The sequence below is a fragment of the Paramisgurnus dabryanus genome, chromosome 13, assembly GCF_030506205.2.
Source record: "Paramisgurnus dabryanus chromosome 13, PD_genome_1.1, whole genome shotgun sequence".
Taxonomy (NCBI): Eukaryota; Metazoa; Chordata; class Actinopteri; order Cypriniformes; family Cobitidae; genus Paramisgurnus; species Paramisgurnus dabryanus.
In genome coordinates this window covers 22,589,585-22,611,857 of record NC_133349.1, presented here as the reverse complement: position 1 = coordinate 22,611,857, position 22,273 = coordinate 22,589,585, and the positions used below count along the sequence as shown (strand labels likewise).

At 36.7% G+C, this 22,273-nt stretch overlaps 1 protein-coding gene across 1 annotated transcript in view; it reads left to right on the top strand.

Annotated features, from left to right (window-relative positions):
- Nucleotides 1-1,755: 1,755 nt before the first annotated feature.
- The window catches only part of LOC135743529 (complement C4-A-like), a 40,473-nt gene continuing 19,955 nt past the window's right edge, over nucleotides 1,756-22,273 (top strand). The window contains exons 1-21 of the mRNA XM_065261291.1: nucleotides 1,756-1,914; nucleotides 5,457-5,643; nucleotides 6,077-6,266; nucleotides 7,245-7,315; nucleotides 7,425-7,510; nucleotides 7,979-8,061; nucleotides 11,418-11,505; nucleotides 11,627-11,747; nucleotides 11,845-11,977; nucleotides 12,470-12,582; nucleotides 12,682-12,843; nucleotides 12,960-13,124; nucleotides 13,318-13,503; nucleotides 15,256-15,417; nucleotides 16,284-16,416; nucleotides 16,682-16,753; nucleotides 20,738-20,947; nucleotides 21,079-21,190; nucleotides 21,357-21,427; nucleotides 21,511-21,650; nucleotides 22,007-22,213. Of these exons, the coding sequence (XP_065117363.1) occupies nucleotides 1,847-1,914; nucleotides 5,457-5,643; nucleotides 6,077-6,266; nucleotides 7,245-7,315; nucleotides 7,425-7,510; nucleotides 7,979-8,061; nucleotides 11,418-11,505; nucleotides 11,627-11,747; nucleotides 11,845-11,977; nucleotides 12,470-12,582; nucleotides 12,682-12,843; nucleotides 12,960-13,124; nucleotides 13,318-13,503; nucleotides 15,256-15,417; nucleotides 16,284-16,416; nucleotides 16,682-16,753; nucleotides 20,738-20,947; nucleotides 21,079-21,190; nucleotides 21,357-21,427; nucleotides 21,511-21,650; nucleotides 22,007-22,213 (2,760 nt within the window). The 5' untranslated portion in view covers nucleotides 1,756-1,846. The remainder of the gene's footprint in view (nucleotides 1,915-5,456; nucleotides 5,644-6,076; nucleotides 6,267-7,244; nucleotides 7,316-7,424; nucleotides 7,511-7,978; nucleotides 8,062-11,417; nucleotides 11,506-11,626; nucleotides 11,748-11,844; nucleotides 11,978-12,469; nucleotides 12,583-12,681; nucleotides 12,844-12,959; nucleotides 13,125-13,317; nucleotides 13,504-15,255; nucleotides 15,418-16,283; nucleotides 16,417-16,681; nucleotides 16,754-20,737; nucleotides 20,948-21,078; nucleotides 21,191-21,356; nucleotides 21,428-21,510; nucleotides 21,651-22,006; nucleotides 22,214-22,273) is intronic.

Below are 22,273 nucleotides of genomic sequence, written 5' to 3'. Positions count from 1 at the left end.
TCAACTTACTATTATTTATCATGAGTTGTTATAACTTATAAAATATAGGTGAAATATGCATAAAAAATATTCATTAAATTTACTTAAATGAAAAAAAATTTAAGGTAAGTGGTTGCAATCAATTTATTTAAGATACTTAAACAAAAGATTTGAACAAAAACTAAAAAAACTTTAGTGTAAATGTAGCTTAAATAAATTGATTGCAACCACTTACCTTAAAAAAATGAGAAAATTGAATGAATCATTTTTTTTCATTGTGTCAACTTCATTTTATAAGTTGTAGCAACTCATCTTTTGTCAAGAAAAATAATAGTAATTTGAAATGACTTGTAGAGTGGATCAAACAAAAATATTTAAGGCAGCAAACATTTTTTTACAGTGTGGATTTCACAGGCAGGGTCACAAATATAAGTCATCTAAGAATTGCAAAAGTTCATACTGAAAAAGTGAAACAAAAAACTTTTTTTGTTGAGCCTGAGAGTTTAAAGTTGAGTAATACCTTATTACTGGATATGTCTGTTAGGATCCAGACTTTTTATTAAGACTGCATACACTTTAGTTACATAATAAAAATAAAATTTTCAGTGGGAATTCTGTTTTTTCCTTCAGGATTGTTTTGATATATATTAAAAAGTTTACATTTTGCATTGTTTTTGGTTGTTTGTGTGTGGATAGTTTTACTAGAAAGTGAGAAGGATCGTTTGTGTAGAAGATTTAAAATGTAAGATGAAGTGGGAAGTGTTATTGAAAAAATGCAAATGACCCAGTCAAAGCACAACAGGCCTACTGACCACACTAATCTATTTTACACACACACACACACGCACACACTTTGAGTAAAGTGCACACTTTTTGCGTAAGCTGTCCTCAATAGACAAAGAGAAGAAAGTTAGGCATATATGTAATAGAAATAAATGTAATATTTCAATAAACATACATTTTTGAATAAAAGACACATTCATCCTCACAAATATTTGTTATTTTTTTATTTAGGCTATGAGATATGCTGCACAGTTGTGGTTAATGCCAGCAAATTAAATACAGCATAATAAAACATGAATATAAGCAATTATTTGCCATTCATGAAGAAAGGTTTGGTAAAGTCATTTTCAAGAAATTAGGCTCTCACCAAAGACCAACAGTGTACACACACTCTTGAAATGTAAATTATTTTTTAAATGAAAACTCAGGTGGGACGTTTTACAAGCAGATTTAAATTGATGGAAAAGGGGCAGATGCTTTCATCCAAAGTAACTTCATTCAGTGCATTAATTTTATCAGTATGTTTGTTTCCTGGGAATCAAACCCACAACCGAAGCTACAGAAGCACTAAGCAGACATGCAATCTTTATGTGGTGTAAGATTATTATAATAAAAGTGAAAAAATGTTTCTTAAAAATAGGCTAATCATAATAATTTATTATCTGAATTTCATTTAAAACACAACTTTGAAATCCTTTGAGAGCACTGTGACCTAGATTGTGTAATTTCAAAATCCAAACCAAAATAACACTGACTTTGTATAATAGTTACATAGTTACAAAGTACATATAAGTACAAAACAAGTTAATTATTTAATTTATTATTATTTCAATTGAGCCAAGTTAATCCAGTAATCCATCCAGGTTTTTTTTAAATTTCCTTTCAGTCACATGATTTTGGAGAAGACACTTCAAATGTCTATCCAATGAGAAAGCCCAGACCCTGGTTGTGCAATTAAAGAACCCCTTGATCCGCACCAAAACATTATCTCAGTTGTGCAACATTTGCACAGCAGAGTTGAGTGAACAAAATCTGATTGCATGCCATACTCCTCACATAGGGCTCACAGACACACAAGCTCACTATGGATGTACAGATAGGTCCTCTATTCTGTCTGCTGGTGTGGATGAGTTGTGTTGTTCATGCTAACAGGTAATCATCTTTATGGTATCTTTAAACTGTGAGGTCTATAGTGTAAGAGCACGATTTTATATGTTTATAAACTGCACTGTAATCTCCAATAATGAACAATTGGTTTGTCATGCGCTTATTCAAAATCCTTTAAAGACAGTATTAGCTTGGCATACTGTTTGTTAATACATTTCAAACTGTAGCTTTGAACTTTTATCTTCTGGGTTTTTGAGAACTGCTAATGTGCTATGTAAAAGCGAATGTATATATTATTCATAACTAATAACAATGTCATTGGATATGTTACACACCAATTCAACATCTCAGTAGTGCTTTTAAAAATTGACTTAAAAATACTGTGGGATGGTATCCAGACAAGGTTTCAATTCAGCCAGGATCAGGCCTTAGTTATACAGTATTAGGACATTTATGTAGCTTTTACAAACATAAGAATTAAATTAAAAATTAAACATTTCTGGTGTGCATCTTGAAATAAAATAATAGCACTGAATATATTTTAAGATCCGTGCAAGCTGTTTACATGTGGAACGGCTGAAATTCCACAAGGGGGCGTATTTGTTCCTCAGACGTTGCATAATAAACGTGACACTTGAATATCATTATAAATCGTGAATGAAAAGTGAGAGTCGAACGAATGTCCGGTAGTGAACTAATTGTTTACTGTATTTATATCGTAATTTGGTCAGTAAGTCAAAATTGTGAGGCGAACAAATCGTTTTGGGTTAAAAAGCTTGGATATTCCATTTCCTTGGACTTTTAGGAATTTATGAGCAATTTGTTTTGGACAATTTCAAAAACAGGATAAAGGGAAGATTTTGAAAGTAATTTTATATTTATTGCTGTGTTAACACAATTCATGTTTCATGTTTATACACAAAATACTTTAATATACACATAGTGTAAGCTCAGATAAAATTATGAAATTAATGTATACAGGTATGTATAGACATAAAAATAGAATTACTTGCTTTTCGGAACTATATCCCTGGTTCTAATAATAGTTTTTACTAAAATACTTTTATCAAAGACAGTCAACTGCTGATGTCCACAATGTTATGGGTGTTCTTTTTTTAAATAAAGTAGTATGTATGTATATATATATATATATATATATATATATATATATATATATATATATATATATATAGTAATAACCCTACCTTCAAGAAATCGTCCATTATAACCTGGTACAGAGCAGAACAGGTATCCAAAACTATTTGTGGGATGGTGCTGGTCCCCCATCCTGGACTTGACTTGAGGAACTTGAACGTGTCACCTGCATGACACCAAAAAGTTCAAAAACATACCCAGACAGAAAAAACGTTATGACAACATTCAGTTCATATTCGTTTGAAATGAAATCACACAAACCTGTTGCATAGACAAACGCTCTCCAAGTCATGCTTTGCGAAGCCTGTCCTATTCTATTTGAACGATAATTAAATCAAGAAACACAGCTTTTAAGCACAGTAGACAACACTTTGATATTTTAAATGTGATCATAGCCAAACATAAGTATGCAGCTATATTTCCTATATAAACAAGCTGTACTCACCTCCAACTCTTAAATCCCTGCTGTCCGCGTGTGGTGCTGATCCACCTCTCCACATACACATCTATTCATTTTTTTTATTTTGCGGCTTTGAATCGCGCACACGGTTTGCACTGCAGCACAAATTTGATTAGTAATTTCTGTCTGAAGTCTATATATATAAACAAAAGTTTTGCGCGTCTTCTATATTTTGAAGGATTAATGCTTCAAAGTTACAATGACGTTTATGCAGCCTCGTGCAAGGGAGGGGGTGCCGTGTACGGCACAGTGATATATGCTTTTTAGTCTGGGAATTGATTTAAACCCTTGTTAGTCAGGACACTGATCAGGGAGTCGGACATTTTAAGGGCAGTAATGAAAGCAATTAATGTGTTTCCATAATATACTTTAATTAAAAATTAAGTCAGAGAGCTGTTGGTTTGGCGGTTGTAAATGAATAACAGCTGTGAATTCTCGCAACATGCTTCACTCTTAAAAATGCTGGGTTGTTTTTAACCCAGAGCTGGGTCACTATTGGACAGAACACACTGCTGGGTTAAAATGACCCAACTGCTGGGTTGTTTTGAAATGGTTGCTTGACAATAACCCAGCAGTTGGGTCATTTTAACCCAGCAAAAAACAGCCCAATACTATTGCGTCCGTTGCATTCTCTTTCCTATTTTCGTACCATTTTCTTACCATTTTCGCGTCGGTTTAGGGTTAGATTTACATAATGACATCCCTACCCAAACCTATCCCTAACCCCAATGTCAGGCGACAACTGTTTAATTTCGCGTACCTAATAGTATTGAAGTCCCCAGTTCGTCAAAAAATGACGCGAAGGGTATACCCTCCGCGTAACATATTGACGCATGGTCAAGTGGCGTCAAATATTGACGCCATGGGATGAGGATGTGTTGCAAAAAACAACCCAGCATTTTTTAGTGAAGTGAGCTATGGTCCTTCATAATCCCCGAACCTGTATTGTATTATTTTATTTATTCTAATTAATGTATCAGGGCTCAACATAAAGGACTGCCCGGTTGCCCGGGGCAAGTGTGAGAGACGTTCCGGCCAGTAAAAAGGATTGTCAGTTGCCCGATCGGGCCAGTGCTTCATCCTCAAGTCACTAAAATATATTTTCATCAATGTGTATTATTTAACATCTTGGAAGCAGACATTTACTTGAGTAAAACACGACCAAAGAATTGATGCAATATTTTGCACAGTTTGCTGTCAGTTTACAGGTAAAGCAGAAAAGTTGTGAGCCTTTTTTCGTTGGAACATGTCTGTTGTATATATATTCAATTATATTTGACACTGACAGATTTGAACCTGAACCACTGGCCCGACCGGGTCAGTATATATTTTTTTTTGCGTTGAGCCCTGTGTATTATTGTCCCAATGCCATAAATATAAATTTAGTTATACAGTTGGGTAAAACGTTCAACAACACCTCTTGGGTGCTATGGACTAAACAAATAAGTTTAACTCTTTCCCCGCCATTGACGAGTTAACTCATCAATTAGGAAGAAAACATTTCCCTGCCAATGATGAGTATTTCAGGCTTTCCGCAATACCGCTATAATCCACCAGGTGGATAAACTTATAAAACCCGGAAATAACTCCCTAGGGCAAACAGCTGCATGTCTGTGGAAGTTTTAAGGATCGCTCTGCATCTGATCTCTATCAAAAATCCTTCACAAAAATGCAATTATCTCAGCTTTTTGATCAAAATTTGATGTTTTTAAAGAAACCTACCCATATTTGAGAGGTGATAAAAAGAGAACTAATGAAGGTAGGATGAAAGTTTTTTGTTTTTGTTTGTTTGTTTAAAAGCAGAGGGACTGTTCTTTCGTTTATTATATTGTATGTTTATATATTTAAAGAAGAACATTTTCTGGAAGGCATTAAACTTTTGTGAAAATGAAAAATGTAAAAAAAAACACTGGCAGGGAAAGAGTTAAAACTTAAGTAGGCTATTTATAAATGAAATAAAATTGTGTGTCAGATTTCTAATTACAGCTCCGAGTGTTTTTCACGTTGGGGTGAAAGAACGCATATCGATTCAGGTGGGAAAGACATTGCACGGGAGGCCTGTGTCCTGTCTGTTAGAAACTGAGATGCGTGTTCCAATGTCAGCAAGGCAAAGCAAAACAATCAACAACAATGGACAGATTGAGACAATGGAGTTAGAGGTAAATTAAATATGGAAAAATGAAGCTGTACATGTAATTTACTTTAAAGTTAGCAGGATATTGTTCTTACCCCAATAAATTAAAATATATAACATCTTTAATATAAACATCATATATGCACAGTCTTAAACACACTGTAAAAAATACTTTGCTGCCTTAACATTTTTTGTTGAATCAACTCGTATTTACAAGTCATTTCAACGTACTATTATTTATCTTGACTAGAGATGAGCTGTTATAACTACAGGTGAGTTGTTCTAACTTATAAAATTAAGTTGACTTTTCTCAACTATATTTTATAAGTTGTGACAACTCATCTTTGTTGACATGACTTGTAAATCTGAGTTGATTTAACAAAAATTTTTAAGGCAGCAAAGTATTTTTTACAGTGCACACAATTTGAAAATACATCATCTTTTCTTCCTTCTTAAAGATATTTGCAAACAAGCTTTCAGATCTGAAATGGATCAATGACCAGCCTCCCTACCTCAATTTGGCTTGTGAAGTCAGAGGTGAGACGCAAAAAACCCGGGTCCTGGTCTCTCAACATAGTGGCTACATCTTCATTCAGACAGACCAGCCTATATACAACCCTTCAGAGAAAGGGACAGAACGTGGAATGGGTATGTTCAGTGTGACCATGTTTACTCCAGTACTGAAATATCTATTGTGGGGAAAAAAATCTGAATTATTTAGATTATTACTTTTTCTTTATTTGCCCCATTGATCTTGTCACAGCACTTGAAACTGAAAATTATGCTTTTATTTACTCATTTTCATGCCATTATTAACCTGACTGATATCTGTTTAACCTGAATCAGATGCACGTATGCAAGTACATTCTGTTGACCTATTGGTCATTTAAGATATGTACCGGTAATGCAAACAATAAATACAGTAGCATGTCTGACACCCAGTCCATTTGCAATAGTTATTCATCTAGTTTAATATGTGACCCTGGACCACTAAACCAGTCATAAGGGTCAATTTTATTAAGATAGGATAGGATGACATTTGTCCGAGATACAACTTGAACATCTGGAATCTGAGGGTGTCAAAAAAATCTAAATATTGAGAAAATCGCCTTTAAAGTTGTCTAAATGAAGTCATTAGCAACTGCATCCACTCACAAAATAAAGTTTTGATATATTTATGGTAGGAAATTTACAAAATATCTTCATGGAACATGATATCTAATGATTTTTGGCATGAAAAAAAAATAATCAATATTTTTGCCCCATACACATACATTTTTGGCTTTTGCTTCAAATATACCCGTGCACCTTAAAAACAGCACCAGGTCATATACTGTAGGTTTGTGAGTTTTGGCGAAAAACTATCACCTAAAACTTTATTATTTCTAAATGTGATTTTCATGTATTTTACAAAAATGTACGATTATGATTAAAACAACAGTGAACCCCTACCGCCTCTAGTCCCAACATCACAGGAGTGAAAGCAAATTGTACAAAACGCACAAGTGTGGTGGTAAAAATCCATACGAATTAGCCATCTCGTAAAATACATACGAACCGCCATGAGATTGTGTTAGACTGATGCTATTAGAATTGTATATTGAAAACATAATCTGTGTTTTTCAGTTAATTATAGGATCTTCGCTTTGGATCACTCCATGCGGCCAAAATCAGACTTCATTTATGTGTCTGTATTTGTAAGTGAGAAAGCACATCTATTACTTTGTCCAAACCTCAAAATCAGTAACTTTGATTTGACTTTGATATATAAAATAACTGTTGTCTTTGTGACTGCTTCTCCAACAGAATGCTGATGGAAACAGAATCAAGAAAAATAAGTTCAAAGTTAATGGCATTCTGAAAAAGAGTTTTCATATTCCTGATGTTTCAAAGTAATTTGTTTTATTTTCTATTGTACAATTACAATGCTTCGAAATAAAATTCATGTTCAATTTAAAAATTCAAACTCACACTTTATAAACTGTTTGCATGTTTTTATGCACCATGAAACATATCCGCTCTTTCATTGGGCAGTGGAGTTATCAGTTATAATGCTCTTCATACACAAAAACCTGGTTAAACTTTAGTGAAGTAATAGAGTAAACCATTATTTTTTTCATAAATGTAAAGTTACATTTAATCTAATAACACAGACTTGTGATAACATAATCTAAACATTCCTGTATGATATAAACACAAACTGTTCAGCACAACGTTAAACCAGTAAAATTATAGTTATTGAAGTTAAGAATCATAATTTATTAAAAGTTATATTTAATGAAGAATTGTATCTACTGTTTTGTCTTATGAATTACAATTATAAAGTTATTTGCATGAATTGCACTTAAACATCTCTCCAGACACGGTGTTTGGAAGATAACGGCGTATTACAACGGTGACGAGAGAAATCCTGCAGTGCGTGAATTCAAGGTCCAAGAGTTTGGTAAGTAACAGATAACTGCACTTCAATTAAAGATTCATGCAAATCTTTAGTGTTTTTTTTCTAAATGTTTTTTTTTCTAAATGTCAAAAAAAAAATAAGCGCTGCCCCCTTGCAAGCTCACCACTTGATCTCTGAAAGGAGTGGTGGGAACTTTGGGCACGTAGCCTGGCCTGGGTCTGAGTGTTACGCTTGAGACAGCAGGACCAAACTGAAGGCACGAAATCGTCGATTGAGAATGCATGGAGGTCCCCTACCCTCTTTCGCTACCATTGACGAGATATCTCGTCAATCAAGAGAAAACGCTTCCCTGCCAATGATGAGTATTTCCGGCTTTCCGCAATACCACTATTATCCACCAGGTGCAATTTCTTAAACCCGGAAGTATTGCCTTATGGCAAGCGGCTGCATGTCCGTGGCTGTTTTAAAGATCGCTCTGAATGGGATCTCTATGAAAAGTCCATCACAAAAATGGAATTATCTCTGCTTTTTGCTCAAAATGTGGTGTTTTTGCAGAAACCTACCCATATTCAAAAGCTGATTACAAAAGAACTACTGAAGGTAGGATGAAACTTTTTTTTGTTTGAAAGCAGAGGGTCTGTTCTTTCATTTGGTATATTGTATGTTTATATTTAAAGAAGAACATTTTCTGGAAGGCATTAAACTTTTGTGAAAATCATGAAAAACGCTGGCGCTGGCTAGCAACTTTTTTTTAAACGCTGGCGGGGAAAGAGTTAACAGAGGCCAATGCAAGCAGGGTCATTGTTTTCATTGACAAAAACTTCAGACTCACAGACTGCAGCAGCTCAACTGGAGGTTCCTGCAGGGCTTTCAGCACCATGGACAGGTCCCATGGAGGGATAGAGGGAGGGCGTGAAGGATGTCGTTTATTGGAGAGTGATGTGCAGATATCGCGGCAACGTCAACTTTAATGGTGGAGGGTGACAGCCTACCATCCAACCGGTACTGAAGGTATGAAAGCACAACATTAATGGGGCATTCTCGGGGGTCTCTATGTTGTGAAGAGCACCAAACGACGAACAGGTTCCATGTAAGCGTGATCGCGGTCTAGTAGACGGCGCTCGCGCTGCAGCGATGGTGTTAGATACCGCTTGCGATAAATTACCTAAACCTTCCGCGCGCTCCGTGACCACACGTGGAGAACCCACAGGTCGGGGCGCGGGTGCCATAACGTACCCCCTCCTTGAGAAAGAAGGTCCTTCCTCAGGGGAATCCGCCAGGGTGGGGGGTGTCGCGAGGAGCATCAGTTCTGGGGACCAATTCCTGGTCGTCCAATAAGAAGCAACCAGTAGAAGGCTCTCCTCGTCCTGCCTGACTTTGCACAGAGTCTGTGCGATTAAGCTCACTGGAGGGAACGCATATTTGCGCATCCTCCGCGGCCAGCTGTGTGCCATTGCATCCACGGCAAGGCTGCCCTCGGAAAGCGAATAAAACAGGCAACAATGGGTTGTGTCCGTGGGCGCAAACAGATCTATCTGAGCTCTGCCGAAACGTTTCCAAATCAGCTGGACCGTCTGGGGGTGGAGCCGCCATTCGCCGGGGCGCGCTGCCTGTGAGAGTGCGTCTGCCGCTTGTGTTAAGCGCCCCCGAGATGTGAATGGCACGAAGGGACCTCAGATGCTTCTGACTCCAAAGGAGGAGATGTCGAGCGAGATGCGACAGGTGACGAGAGCGCAATCCACCTTGACAGTTGATATACGCAACAGTCGCAATGTTGTCGGTGCAAACTAATACATCCTTCCCTCGCAGCTATACAGATATATCCCAGATATACAGCCCATAACTGGCCGCAATTGATGTGCCAGTGCAGCTGGGGTGTTGTCCACACCCCTGAAGCTGCAAGCCCGTCGTACTTGGCTCCCCACCTCGTGTCGGATGCATCTGTGTGTACAACAGCATGACGGGAGACCTTTCTCATGGGCACACCTGCCCTCAGAAATGCGGGGTCTGACCACGTGGTGAATGTTTGATGACACGCCGGTGTAATGGTTACACAGTGAATGCCGGCGCGCCACGCTATCCTAGGGACTCGATGGTGAAGCCAACGCTGAAGCGGTCTCATATGGAGCAGCCCAAGTGGTGTCACAGCCGCAGCTGTGCCCCAGGAGCTTCTGAAATTGTTTCAGCGGGACCGCGTTCTTCCCTCTAAATGTATTGAGGCAAGTCAGGATTGACTGGATGCGTGCTTCTGTTAAACGCGCCGATAAATCGACGAGTCCCAATCCATACAGAGAAAAGAGATCCTCTGCACGGGGCAGAGTTTGTTCTTTTCCCTGTTGACCCGAAGACCCAAACGGGCGAGATACCAAAGCACTAAGTCTCTGTGTTTGCAAAGCCTCTGCCGAGAATGCGCTACCGTATTATAAGCCAATCGTCGAGGTAAGCCAGAATGCGAACACCGCTCTCTCTCAGGGGTTTTAACACCGCCTCGACTACTTTCGTGAAGACACAGGGAGAGAGAGACAGCCCGAATGGAAGTACTTTGCACTGATATGCCCGCCCCTCGAACGCAAAGCGTAGAAACGGCCTGTGACGAGGGAGAATGGACACATGAAAGTACGCGTCTTTCAGGTCTATAGCTGCAAACCAATCTTGGGGGCGAATTGAATGAAATATTTGCTTCGGCATTAACATCTTGAATGATCTCATTTGGAGAGACCGGTTCAGAACGCGCAAATCCAAGATCGGTCGCAACCCACCTTTTTTGGGTACTATGAAATACGGGCTGTAAAAGCCTGTCATCATCTCGTTCGGATCTTCGAATCCTGCACGAAGAGCTGACACGTACTTGGAAGTCGCCGTTTTCTACCAAATTGAGTCCGTTTCAGCCTTCCCCCCTCACCTCCCTTACCGATGGATCTGCTATGGGTTACACCGGGATCCCTCCTGTGGAGCGGGGGGTCGCAATGCAACTGTGTCCGAATGTGTTTTCGAATGAAACCTTACATAATGAAATAAAACGATGTCATCAAACGCAACATTTATAAAACTTGATTACTTTATCTCATCCATTAACATGATTTCTCGCTCCCGTCTGATTGATGGCCATCAGCGTTGAGTTAAAGACAACAAATTCCATCATTCCCACTGCTGCATTCAGGGCGTCATTAATCTACTTCAGTGTTATTGTTTTGATCGTTCGCTCTCTAGCAGCAGATTCTACAAATTGCACCTTAAATGGAAAAGCCATCATTTTGCAATAGTTTTGGTCGACATTTAGAAAATTGCACTAAAGTTTTGCCCAAATCTTTAATGTAAACGCTTTGAGTATGGGAATATTGACAATGAGGCGATATAAGAAATAACTAACTTAACTTAAACATAATGCATTTTATCAGTTCTTCCTAGCTTTGGGGTTTCCATTCAGCCAACGAAAGCCTTTCTGCTTGTGAATGCTGAGAAATTTACATTCACCATTCAAGCATTGTAAGTTCACATTCACATAAAAACAATTAAATAAAAAAGCTTCTGATGATATGATCATGTTCTGACTGAATTTCAGATGGTAGATAAAAAGAAAAAAAACTTGTTTTATTATTATGTGAAGATACACATATGGAAAGGCCATTGATGGTGGTTTTCACTGTCGATTTGGAGTAAAAGAAGAAGACTCAGAGAATACAGGGCAAGAAATCCAATTCTTTAAAGGAATGGAGAAAATTGGATCTGTGAGTAAAAACAGTGAGACTTATTAAGAGAAAGTACATTCATAGATTACTAATGTATATGAATAGATTTTCTTATCTGTTGTCTCTTCTCTTTCAGATACAAAAAGGCCAAGCTGAGGTTGAACTTAATATCTCAGACCTAAAATCAAAGCTCAAACAATTAAGACTAGAAGATCTGGCAGAAACTCGGGCCCAATTCTACATTGCTGTCACAGTCACAGACATTTTAAGTAAAAAATCAATCATTAAATTATTAACCTTAGATTTGTTAATGTTTAAACAATACATAACTCAATAAATCTGACCAAAGATTAATTTAGGCAAAGTTTGTTGAACCAGCGATGTTTCTCTCTTCGTGTGACTTGTAAAGTAACATTAGGATGACAAAAGTTACAAATATTAACAGATAAAAGTAAAATAAAATTTTGCCATTATTTACTCAAGCGCAAGTTACATGGAATACATTTCTTTGTTAATTAATCTATGTCAACACACATGAAGATATTTTGAGCATTGTTTGTAGCCAAACTGTTTTGAAGCACCATTGACTACCATTCCACTGGTGCTCCAGAATTGCTTGATTACAAACACTGCTCAAAATATTTTCATGTGTGCTAAATGTAAATGATGACAACATTTTTCATTTTGGGTGAACATCACTGCAATTCGTACAATAGTCAATTACCGTATACCCCTAAAATGTCGGTGCACCCTTTCTTTAGGTGGAGAGGTACAGGAATCAGAAGTTTTTCTTCCTATTGTTCGGAGCCCATACATTGTGGACCTGTCTCGGACAAAACTATACTACATGCCTAAATATCCCCTTATAGTTGTGGTAAAGAGACCTTACAATCCAAAATCAACCATTTGATATAATCAAGCTTCATTCAAAGTATAACATCTTTCATATTGTAGTGGTTTCTTTTTTGACTAGGTCATGGTTCACCAACCGAACGGTTCACCGGCCAGAGACGTCCAAGTTCAATTAGACGTACCGAGCACCAATGAGAAGTCCGTCAATACTAAAACAAACGAAGCTGGAATAGTGACTTATGCTTTCAACTTGAAAGCAACACCACCCTCAATATTAGTAACGGTTAGTATCTCCAAAGCGTAACACTTTTATAAGGCAAAACATGCAGATGAAATGCGTCCTTTAAACATTTAGATATTTATCAGGTTGGTCTATTTCTGACCTATTTATTTCAACAGGCAACAGTAGATGGTATCAAAGAAACGCGAGAGGTGCGGCCCGTCCGATCGTCAGGAAGCTATCTGTATCTGAGCGTGACGAATGAGATTCTGTCACCAGGCGAATCTATGGAGGTTACTTTTAATGTCGACGGAAATCCTGAAGATGGACAAATTTATTACATGGTAAGTAAAAGATGAGGATGAGTTCATGTTATATTTGTGAAATGAAGGATGGAAGGATCTGTTTAAATACCCAAATATACAGTACATTAAAGAAAAGGCATATCATCATGGCTGTCCCCTGGTCTGTCCAATCGAAATGTGGGTGTTTAGGGTTGTTGTAAAGTATTTAAAAACTTAAAATATGTCTCTTTAGATTGTCAGCAGAGGCTCACTGAGAGAAACAAACTCTGTCGCATTAAGTTCTGTGGTAAAACTCCGCATCCCCATCAGCTCAGAGATGATCCCATCGTTCAGACTGATCGCCTTTTTCTATGACATGGGCGGAGACATCATCGCAGATTCTGTGTGGGTTGATGTAAAGGACATGTGTGAAGGAAAGGTAAGTGAGTCTTTTCCAGTGTATATATAGCAAAAGCTTTACTGGATCAAATGACTAATAATAAATTAGTCAGAAAGAGTAATCCACTACAGATTATTCATCTGTGATTGTATAGATCAGATTATGCTGCTAGTAGCTACTTACGAAAATGTAATCACATAATGAAACACTTTCAAGTTACTCTGTAAATCCATTTCCAGGGGTGCACATAACTTTTTTTGTCCTGGTTCTCAAAGGAGCACCTGGAGATGTTGCTTGGTACTCACACTATTCATAGCGCCGACATCCTACATGCTGTCAACATCATTTATCTCCTGATTACTCTCTTCGCCATATCACTTTGGTTTAAACATGGTAGACGATGATGTGTACAAAATTAAATATGCCTGGTAATTGTTTTAACACATGTATAAATAACTGCTAACTATAAATTTCAAATATTGTTAAAGTAAATGGTCAAAAATAAAAAATAAATCTGATTATGAGCAATAGCACAAATAAATACAATAGAACAAACAAACAAATTAAATAACAGAGTACAGAAACTGTATAAAGTAATCAGATAATACTGCATAGCCTTTACTGTGTATATTGGATTAATTCTTATTAAAAGTTACAAAAGTTATTTAGTCAAGACAAAGAAAATCATAATTTCCTTGTCTGTGGTTTGATTAATATTAAAAACAGCATCAGGTTTAAATGGGTGTACTGTCACTTTAAATACATGGCTCCATTACATTGTTACACACGCATTTTTTCTCAGCTGCTTGTATTTATTTCATGTGAAAAAGACTTTTACTATAATCAAGGCATTTTAAGCTGATTTTGTTTTAAAATTTCCGCACAAGTGCAAGAAAACAAATTCAGTTGACATTTGCGCGTTGCCTGTCAGTTACTAGTGAGCTGTCTGAAACCTTAGATGTGGATCGTGCTCGCGCTTGAGGTGCGCGCAAACAACACGTGAGTAAAGAGATCGCGTGAGATCTATCTCGCGTCTTGTTGTGCAAAAATATTTAAATTGGCCCGTCTGCACGTCTGCTAACACACAATAATGTTAACACGTTTGTAATAACTATCTTACCAATGATGCACGGAGCAATCCCTAAAATTCCAGCAGAACGCAAAAGCGCCTTTTAGAGCAGTGTCTGGTGCGTTTTTTATTTTAATCACGAATGCGCACCTGCGCACCAGTTATGTGCACCCCTGTCCATTTCATAACCTACAAGAATATAAACATTATGCCCATGTTAGTCCTTAAATGACAACGTTACAAATACGCCAGCAGGTTGATTCAGTGGCGAGGCTGCATAAGGGCCAGAGTGGCCCACCCAGTTAGAAGAGACACAAAATAAAAACAAATGAAATCATGCATAAATGATAATAATCTCTTTAATTTCTAATAATCGCTCAAATAAGTATCGAGAAATAAATAAATATATATAAAGTTTATTTTTTATTTCCATATGCTTATAATTTCTTGATTAATTCTTATTTTGTTTCTTATATCTATGTTTTGCTTATCTGAAAATTATCCGATCCATGACTTACATTTTCTTTTATTTAATCCATTTAATCACTATATTGTAAAATGATGTAATTTAAAAGTAGGCATTGATGTCCACCCTATTTCACCAAGGTCCACTCAGTTTAAAATGTCTTGCCTTGCCCCTGGGTTTATTTCAAATATAAAATGAGTATGATTAAAAATGTAGCAACATGATTACAATTTTTTTTGTCATATCTCCTGTTTAGCTTGAGCTAAAACTGCAAGATGGTCATCATAGTTACCACCCAGGAGATTTGGCTGAACTAGATGTTGACGTAGGAACACAGAAAGGTGCAAGTGTGTCCTTACTTATGGTGGATAAAGCCATATATGCTCTGGGCACTCAAAACAAACTCACTCCAAAACAGGTGCGTGGCTCTCATAGTCCAATAGTATTTCTAGGGTAAAAAGTAAAGAAACGTTTATTAAAGCTGCAATACATAACTGTAAAAAAGTGAAAGTTGGATCCACCAAAAAAGTTGAAGTATTATTAACTTAAATTGTCTTCCTTTAAAGGTGGTGTGTGTAAATTTATTTTACTTTATATAGTGGTGAAATTGCAAATTGCAACCAACAACTCACTCCTCAATTTCAAAATGCATATGGTAGCCGCCACAGAACAAACATGTCTTCTTCTGAGACAACATAGGGACAAAATGCACTGAGCAGAAAAGTTTGTCCATTTAGGGCTACTGTAGACTTCCATGTAAGGGGACACGTGGTGTATATAGATAAAACGGCTCATTCTGAGGTAATAAAAACATTACAGTTCATTATGTAAGGTCCTTATACACCACTGATAATATAGTTATGTATATTATATTGCATTTCTGTCAAGAGATCCTTCTCAAAGTTACACAATACACCTTTAAGTGAAAAAAAATGTAGGTGATTTTTTTGTAATTGGTAACACTTAAAAATTTTTATCAACTTACATTGTTTACTTAAAGTGAGAAAATTACCGTTCGTTATAAGTTAACGGTGTAATATTATTATAATGATTTTTTTTTTTAGATGTCGGGTGACTTTGATCAGCATAAAGAAAACAATTGTGAATAAAATTTGCAATTTTATGTTAGAAACAGAGATGGCGACAGAGACGCAAAAGTTATGGATTGCAGCTTTACAGTAATAGGCATCCGCAGTAAGATACTGTAAAAAGAACCTATGTATGTTAGAGTAAAAAACAAACAAACAATTATACAAATCTCTTTTACTATATTTCTGCTTGAAGGTGTTTGCCTCCATGCAGTCGTACGATCTTGGGTGTTCATATGGGGGTGGGGAGAATGCAGCTGCAGTTTTGAATGATGCTGGTTTGACCTTCATTTCACACTCGACTACAATACGCTCAATGATGAGAAAAGGTAGGCCTACTCAAAAAATTAAGTTAAACAATTTCAACTTGATTTTAGAAGTTATGTCGTCAACTTTTCACAAGCCAAAACTTAAAATAGCAGGTTGAATTGACAATATATCCACCCTTGAGGTACAAAGGTGTATTTTTTAAAACAGTACTGCAAAAGTGACAGCTTTTTTAGTTTGTATTTTTTCTGAGAGTGTGGGATTACCAAATGTCTATACATGTGGTGTTGTAATATGTCAGTAATATTTTCAATTCATTGTGTCTAGGTTTCAGCTGTAAATCTGGGTTTAGAAGAAACAGACGCTCTATAGATATTCAAACAGAAATGGCTAATAAAGGTAAAATGCTGTCATTCATGATATTTGGATAACTTTGTATAAATTCCCAATCTTTATAGGACAGTTATCTTAAAGGGGTCATATTATGAGATTTTATAAAGATGTAAAATAAATATTTGGTGTCCCCAGAGTGCATGTGTGAAGTTAAACTTCAAAATACCCCAAAGATACTTTATTATAGCATTTAAAAAATGCCAACTTTGGAGGCCTGAGCAAAAGTATGCGGTTTTGGGGTGTGTCCTTTTAAATGGGTTGGGTTGTCAAAAAATAATTTCTCTCGCTCTCTGCACTTAATGGCAGTGTCGTGGTTGGATAGTGCAGATTAAAGCTCGGTATTATTGTAATTGGCCTTGCTACCTACCTCATAACATTCAAAATCGGAACAACCTAATTTTTCAAATGCTTGCAAAGACTGGCTTACCCAAAAAAGTTACTGGGTTGTTCTTATTCACATTTTCTAGGTTTATGGAAGCACTGGGGACCCAATTATATAGCACTTAACCTCCTAAGACCTGAGCTTTGGTTTGTCTTGTATTCAGATATCTTCCAGCTATTTTGCGTTTAGGAAGAACCAATTAATGAAATAACCAAATATTTTTCTTTCAACATGAAGCAGTGTAATTGCCCACGTTTGTGTACAACATGTTCCAGTTACAAGTATTATGATGCAAACAACAAAAAATGTGATGTCCATGTATGTGGACACACCAGGTCTTAGGAGGTTAACCATGGAACAAGTCAGATTTTCACGCTATGACCCCTTTAAGGTGCACTCAGTCATTTATTATGGTTCATTGTGCTTTAATCTTAGACGTAAGGCAAAACTTCAACCAAATATCAAAATTACCCCAATCCAAGATACATATGTCCATCATCTTTCAGACTAACACATGTGGAGTTATTTTTGTAAATGTCTTTGCTCTTCCAAGCTTATAGAAACAGAGATCAGGGAACAACTTCTGACTTTGAAGCCCAGTAAAGTGCATTCATCTGTCACAGAGGTAATCCACACGGCTCCAAGGGGTTAATAAAGGTCGTCTGCGTGTAATTGATGTGATATTGTAAGAAAAATATCCATATTTTAAACTTTATAAACTATAATAAGTAGCTTCTGGTAAATACGTTATCTTGGACCAACCCTCATGCTAAAACCCTCTTGTAAATCGTTTGAGTCCAAAATGGCGCCATTACCAGAAGCTAGTTATAACAATTTAAAAAGTTTAAATTATGGATATTTTTCTTACACAATAGTATAGGAGTAATAGGATAAATGCATCTTTTGGGGTTTAGAAGTTGTTCCCTGATCCCTGTTTTCTACCGCTATAAGTAGTTTTTGTGCAGCATCAGATTATATTTTTTTTATTATTCATTTATTGTTAGTGGCTGTTTTTGATCCATTGACTTCCATTACAGCAAATTGTTTTGATTGCAACGCCATGACACCTTATTATCATGCATTTTGATTGTTGGTGGTTTTTCCTTTTGCAAAAAAGCGAGGTTTGCCGCTTGCAGTTGAGGGAGGAACTGCAGACAGAGCCGTCAAGCCGGACACCTGCTGCTTTCCGTAGTGACGTGTGCGCCGTGTTTCCTTATTTTTAAATTGCAAATGAAGTGAATTAATGTTAGATGCTAAATTTGATAAAAACAAACCTGTTAATAAAAAGTTGCAACCAGAAACATTTTATATCGAATATTTTAATTGCTGCTTATACTGTATACCCGAAAATAACGGGAAACAAGTCTATATTATTACAATACCAATAGAGTTTGTAATTTTTATTTTTATTTTATTACACAACACAATATAACAAATTTAAGCATATTAAAGTGTTTTTTTTCCTGTTTTAAAACATGCATTTATAATGTTTATTAGTGGAACTAAAGGTTGGATTAAACTTGAAACGCACGTGATTGTTGTCATCAGTGAGGCAGCCAATCACGTAAAGCTGTTACGTCATCACAACTCCATGCAGCCGCTCTGGAGAAGCTGCACCGGCTGAGCTAGCCGGCTACTCTCGAAACGCTCTCGCGGTACTTAAAAACCATATGACAGTTCCATAACTTGCGCGAAGACGCATTTAAAGGGAAAAGCGCGTGTTTTCGCGGCAATTGCGGCGCCCAATTCGCGTCATTTTCATCGCCCCGTGCGAGGACGCGCCTGGTTGCGTCTTTGCATTAACTTTGTATGTAATCTGCTCGCGCAAATCGTTGAACTTGCGTTGGTAAGTATGCCCCATAATGAATGAAAACACATTATTCCCTTCGCGTCAGTGCACACGCACCAGCGCAGCGAGTACACTGGCAAGAGCAGACCGCGACCTTCAGCCTATGTGCCCCGGCCCAATTTAAACCCTGCAGGTAACTCTTATATTTGCGGGCTGTAAATTAAAGTGGGACTTATTCCCAGATTGTTCTGTGTATGTACCAGGTAACTCACATATTTGCGGGCTGTAAACTAAAGTGGGGCTTATTCCTCGATTGTTCTGTGTATGTACCAGGTAACTCACATATTTGCGGGCTGTAAACTAAAGTGGTGCTTTGTTCACCTCTTGTTATAAATGTTATAGGGTAAATACCATAAACATACAGAATATTGTTATTTTTATTTTAAAACAACTTATTTCAAAACGTCTTTAAAACACTATAATTAAGCAGACACTTAATGTTTATTATTACATAACTTTTATTTAAAATAAAAAGTCATGACAATTTTTCATTGTTTTTGCGGCTTGGCTTCCTCTGTTGGTGTTCTTGTCCACTCGGATGATGAGTTGACGTCGTCTCACAAATGCTGTTCTGCATTACATATAAAAAACATAAATGAAAGCCTTCAGTAAATGTTTCTTCACTGTGCCTTGACAGAAACAGAGTTTTCTGAGCCAGTTACATTAATAACTTTAGGCAAACCTATGTGCTAGCTAACCTGCTACCGTTAGCTAGCAACTTTCTTGAAAAAACATTGTTTAAAATGCGTGAGTCATGTATTAACAAAACCAGTCACCTTATCCAGCATGCGGATCCTGCTAACATCACTCGCAGCCGTACTCCACAGTGTAGAACGTTTTTAAAACCTCTTAAAGAAATTTCACCTCAGGATCGCGTTCCAGCAAACCTCCTGCAGACGACCGCGCGCTCTACACCTGCGCAGTAACCTACGCATGTAGTCGTCTTTTGCTTTAGCGGGAGCTGATATCTGCTGTTGTTTCATTCTGGTTTGCCATTGCATAAATTATATTTAGCACCACTTCAAATAGGTCCACAAATGTAGGAGTATCCTGGTAAATAGGGAATAAGTTGGTATTTTTATTGTACTTACCTTAAAAAAAAGAGATAACCACATTAAATCAGCTGGACTTTTGTTATTAAAAGCAAGTAATATAGGCTACTAAAATAAAAGTGATGTGCTCTTATATTTATTTGCCGATGTGGCTCGTAGACATTGACTGTATACAACATTCAGTAGTCAATATGAAAAATTCACAATAAAAAATAAATAAAATATAATTTCCCCATAGACTTGACTAAGTCATACATACCACGTAATATTACAATAGGTACCCTGTTGTTAAAAAATACTTAGAGTATAAATAATTTATAATTCTTCATATTCTTACCCCCTTATTACTCCAAACTTAAAATATTATTCCCTTATACCTACAAGTACGTACTGTAGAGGTACCCTGTTGTTACAAATAGGTACGCTGTAAATTCGGTTTAATTATGCGGTACTTTGCGGGTCGTAAAATAAAGTGTTACCAAAATAGTTTTAAGTGATAAAATGATCAACTACAGGACTTTAAAGTTTACTGACAGCTTAAAGCATCATGCAATAGCCAAAATTGGTATTTTATAGATTGTAAATAGACTCTATACAGAATAAGAGTGATGATTCACTAAGTTCATGTGTAAAAGTGTCACATTAAAAATCTTTCACTTAACTTGGTTGTAAATTTTCACTAATGCTTATTTCTATTTTCTCTGAAGAGGCCGCTTTTGGTGAGGAACAACAGAGGAAATGTTGTCGTCATGGCTTAACTCAGATTCCAATGAAACTCACTTGTGAAGAAAGAGCAAAACGAGTTAGCAAACAGGAAAACAAGATATGTGTGGATGCCTTCAGAGAGTGCTGTGAGTTTGCAAACAATCTAAGAGACAAAAAAAGAAAAGAGGACAAAATGAAAGGACATGCTCGAAGTGAGTATTAGATCTAAAATAATGATAACAGCGCTTAGTCACATACGTATTTGTCATCACATGCTTTAAAATCTGTCCAAGATTTCTGATATGCATCTTCACAAAATAATTCTCTGCCGTTTTTCCCATAGGTGCTAATGCTGATAAAATCGAGGACTTCTTTGACAATGAAATACAAACTATTCGCTGGCATTTCCCCCCAAGCTTTCACTTTGTAGACCTAAAAGCTGAAGGAAAAGTTAGGTGTGTGGGTTTTGCAAATATTTGTTTTAATTAGATCTGTATAAAATAAAGGAAAATACAAACTAGTAAATTTATAAGTGTGTCTCTTGAATTACTTTCGTAACAGATTTAGGTTTTCCAAATATCTTGTAAAATAATTTCATTGAATGATTTTACTTTCTTACAGTCAGAAAATCTATTTACCAGACTCGATCACGACTTGGGAGATCCAGGCTGTCAGTTCATCTCAATCACATGGTAATTTTCTTTTCAATGTTATCACATTTAATATCAATCCACCAAAGAGCTCTAATGTTTCTTCTTGCTTTCATTGCTTACAGGTTTCTGTGTGGCAGAGCCTCTTGATCTTCGTGTATTTAAGTCACTGTTTCTGTCCTTGAGGCTTCCCTATTCTGTAAAACGTTTCGAACAGCTGGCTATAGTTGTGGTGATCTTTAATTATGGCAAGTTGGACATGGAGGTTTGTTTAATGTAGTTTTTCTTTCAGAATTCGGCTTTGGTATTTTAGCACAACAGGGTCATTGGTATGCACACTTTGCATAAAACATTATTTAGTAGTCATCGCTTAACACAGAAAACATGTGCAACTGATTTTCAGTGAATTCCCTTTTAAAATGTTGTATCATGTACGTTCGGTCAATTGTAGGCCTATTGGGTGTGTACCATTGTACACGTAGGTGTTACCATCTACAGTTGATTTTAGAAATAAAGTGCACAAATCTTTAATATGATGCTTAAATTTATTTATATGACAAGTTAATGTGTAATGTATTATGTTATGCTATATTGAATTATTAAATCTTTATTTACTTTCAGCTGGTTGTTCGCATGAAGCAAGCAGATGGTCTTTGTTCACCTGGGACGTCATCCTATGTCACCATTAACCTGGACCCAGGGTCCTCTCAGACTGTGACTTTCTCTGCTATTCCCATGAAAACAGGCGAAATCCCAATCAGTATTGAACTTTATGAAACTGAAAGTAATTCAGCAGTGGATGCCATTCAAAAAATGCTCTTAGTCAAGGTAAGTTATGATAGCATTTTAAAACATATTTATGTTACGTGCAGCAGTTTGTAACCGGTG